We start from the raw sequence: 3,856 nt of genomic DNA, 5'->3' as shown, positions 1-3,856 counted from the left end.
CACACTGTGGTCTCAACACACCATGAACTTCTCACTGTAAGTGAACCCGTGATTAATTTTGTATTTTCTTTTTTCATGGTTTTTCAGGACACAACCTGTCCATGTTGGCATCTAATTCGATAAGCTTCTACCAAATGAAAGATGAATTTGCATAAACATTCTGACATTTGACATCAGTAACAAAAAATACAGGCAGTGTTTTCTGCTCTCTTATAAAAGTTTATAACTCGATAGTTTTAAGATTATAACTAAATCAAGTCACTGTTATCATATGCAATCTGAGTTTCATTATCAATAATAATTGTGTTTCCACTTACCTACAGCAGCAAGAGTAAAACTGACACTGTCATTTGTGTCTGTCGGCTTCACTAATGCAGAACTGAGTTTCTCACTGGCTTTTAACACACGGTTTCCATAGGAGGCTAGTTCAGCTGGGCTTGCTGATGATGATGACTCTACAATCTTCTCTGAAGCGTTGAAGACCGTATTCAGAATGTTTGTCACAGTCTAATTTATTGATCAGAAAAATGCAGTTCAATACAGTTACTGTCCATGTAAATGTCAAGAAAGTCAGACAGCACTGCTATGTCTGTCATATATTATCTAAATTAGATTTGATTATTTTATCATTTTTCTCCTGAAGACTTACATTTAAAGGAAGCACTTGAGCTGTGATGTTCTCGAGCTGCTCAAGAAGATTTTGAAGACATCCTCCAGGGGTCTGACTCTGAAATCACAACTGAGTTTTATACAGTAAATAAAACTAACTCTGTGATTTTAATCATGTTTTGCGATATTAATAGCAAACAAAGGTAAGTTTGTGCATGTAACCATCAAAAATAAATAGAAAAGCAACTCTCAAACTCTAAAAGTCCAACTCTAAAATTTCAATTTCAGAAACTCAACTTACGGTGCATTCTTCTGGCAGTGTTATATTTATACCTGCAATGACAGAAAACAGCATAAACACAATAATAAAACAAAACAGCAAATTATATAGATGTAATTTGTGCAATAAAAGCATAGATCAGAAATAAATGATGAATGTGACCATGAGTACAGAAGCAGTAAGAATGTTTTTTTTTTGTTTGTTTGTTTTTTGTATCTCTGACTTTTTTCTAAAAATGTTTTGTCCTTTCCCGATTTTTTTTTTTCTCTCTCTCCTAAAAAAAAACTTTGACTATTGTTATTACGGGTAGACCGTCAGCGGCGCAATCAGTCAGAGGGAACAGGCAGAGCAGGGTTGAGACAAGCAATCAAAACCAACAGAGAACGGGAGCACTGGACACAGCAAGACTAGAGTCAGGCTCGAGTGACAAGCGCAAATCGAAAAACAGGCGAGAAACCAATAAGCGGCTGGTTGAAGGGAAAAACAAAGACATGAGGGACACACAGAACTGAGAAGACGGCGATCAAACCCGCATCCTGAACATTTTTAATTGCAATGTGTTATTAATTTGAAAAATAATATATATATATTTATTATTATTATTTATATACGCTGATAAACTAACTAACTATTATTCACGTCACGATGGAAATAACGTAAGTGAGCACATTTACTAGGTCGCTGAGCCAATAATAATATTATTTATTATAAACACTGCTTGTTTGTCATGATGTGTCTGTCGCTAATTTGTTTTGTGTTAGCGCTGTCATGAAGTGTTGGCTTAAACACATTACATTTGTTGGTTTTGTGTGATGGGAGGGAGTGTCTGTACGTTTTGCCCGCTGAAGTGCAGATATTGTGTGATGATGCATTTGTAATGAGGATTTGCATTTGACTTAAATTTAGCTGTTCTATTTTGGTAATATCAGTCACTCTCGCTGTACTGTTTTGTTGCGGTCGCACATCAGACGAGAAGCACAGTGGTGCCCCGGTGCAACACACACCGAACGCGTCGCGTTCCGTTCAAGACGGCAGTCCAAAACAATTCATCTATTCCCCAAACAGTCAAAACTTAACTTCAAGAATGAGCAAGTGGTGTCAATGAGTTTAAAGTTCGGGGATCGAAAAAACAGCAAACGGGATGAGAAATTGCGATCTGTAGCACAATGAATCACGGAATTTATTAGACAAACGTTTTGCTGAAAAATGCACAATACAACATCCAACCTAGGATGAAGTCATTATGTACATTAACAATAATTTGGGACAAATATAATGTAATTTAATGGAAAATGATGTGAGTGGCGCTGAGGCGCTCCGTGACGCGGCAGGATTATGAACAGCGCCCAGAGTCGGGATCCGAGGACAGTCGCCGGTGGCACCGCTGGTGTGCATACAGTCATGGAAAACAATGTGTGTTTAACAATTTTAAAGACGTGGTGCGGTGCGGTGCAGGGCTGCACATGTCACCCGGTGTGATAGCCTCTTGTTTCAGAGGTGGAACTGTCAAAGATTACTTTTACAAGAGGACACCGTAAGCTAGGCTGGTAGTTTTTTCCCCTGACGAGGATACAGGGAGAGGGCCTAGGCTCAAGAGCCACGGTTCACTACTGAGTGCATGTAAGGTAAAAAAAAAAGAACTCTAGTTGTTGCACATGACAAAAAAAATGCATACGAAACATATTGAGGGGTGAGAACCAGAGGGGCGTAAGCGACATTTTGGGTGAAATGGACAGAATGCTACAGAGCACTGACCACCAGAACATTTTTTTTTCCCACAGGCTACAGTATATTCAGCCTGAACAATTAAAACATTCATAACAATATGTTGTCCATCATAACCGACACATTTGTACATAGAATCCGAAAATTGTACATTTGTAAACTGCACACTTGTAAATAACCTATCTGTACATTCATTTAAACAATATTTCTAAACTATCTTTCTACTTCTGTATATGCGTTATTTAATTGTCTGTTTTTCTTATATTAGTGTTATATTTCCAACTCTACGGTGTAATTCCTATGTATGTCTGCACTATCATGGATGTCTGCTCTATGTTTGCACTTTCTTCTGCACGGGAAGCTCCTGTGGTCAAGTCAAATTCCTTGTGTGTGTAAACATACTTGGTAATTAAGCTCTTTCTGACTTCTGACTTCTTAATAATAATTAGTTCATTTAGTTCATTCATTACATCAGTATCATTCAGTTAATGGTATTTGCTAACATATTTTTTTTCAAATTACAAACCCTAAAAAAGTAATATATTTTAAAATGCCTTTATTTCATACTAGTTCAAATCTATTAACATTTTATTTACTTTATTTATTGTCTATTTACTGACATATCACTTAATACTTACTGATATACACATTATAATTAAACTTTTTTTGGAGTACTACTTGTGCACAATGCACATTTCTCAATATTTAGCCTAAAATGTGTTTTAATGTCACTATTTGAAAGAAAGAAAGAAAGAAAGAATCTAAAGGTGACTACTATCACTCAATCTCCTTGCAGTCAGAATCTGTGAACAATCATACCATCATACTCATGCATCGCCCTCGAAAATGAAAATGTCTGCAATGATCCACAAACATTCAATCAAAACACAAATCAACAGAGGAAACATCAGACTACATTACCAGCTGGGCTCGTCTCTGGTGTGACTGTTGTATGAGTGCTGCTGATGTTAGTAACAGCTGAAAAAAATAATGACTGATGAATATCAATGAATCAGCAATCACACAAATAATACAAAGAGGCTTCAAGGCAGATTTCTTTGACCCTAGCAACACATGATTGCTGAAATATGATTGGATAAAAGCTCTAACATAAACATACACTACTGGAAGCACTGCAACCAAGAGAAAAGCTGTGAAATGAAGAGAATAGACTATTGGAAATAATGTAATACACATTCATGGAAAAATATATTAAACTAAATCAGTGATTCTGATAGTGTT

At 36.4% G+C, this 3,856-nt stretch overlaps 1 protein-coding gene across 1 annotated transcript in view; it reads right to left on the bottom strand.

The window, feature by feature from the left end:
- Window positions 1-3,856, bottom strand: part of LOC107716519 (adhesion G protein-coupled receptor L4-like) — a 27,358-nt gene that overhangs the window by 14,349 nt on the left and 9,153 nt on the right. The window contains exons 7-10 of the mRNA XM_016522997.1: window positions 3,536-3,592; window positions 911-942; window positions 650-727; window positions 318-507 (exon numbers count right to left, since the gene is read on the bottom strand). Of these exons, the coding sequence (XP_016378483.1) occupies window positions 318-507; window positions 650-727; window positions 911-942; window positions 3,536-3,592 (357 nt within the window). The remainder of the gene's footprint in view (window positions 1-317; window positions 508-649; window positions 728-910; window positions 943-3,535; window positions 3,593-3,856) is intronic.

Source organism: Sinocyclocheilus rhinocerous, unplaced genomic scaffold (assembly GCF_001515625.1).
Source record: "Sinocyclocheilus rhinocerous isolate Xijiao unplaced genomic scaffold, SAMN03320098_v1.1 scaffold11039, whole genome shotgun sequence".
Classification (NCBI taxonomy): domain Eukaryota; kingdom Metazoa; phylum Chordata; class Actinopteri; order Cypriniformes; family Cyprinidae; genus Sinocyclocheilus; species Sinocyclocheilus rhinocerous.
This window is presented reverse-complemented; position numbering and strand designations above follow the sequence as displayed.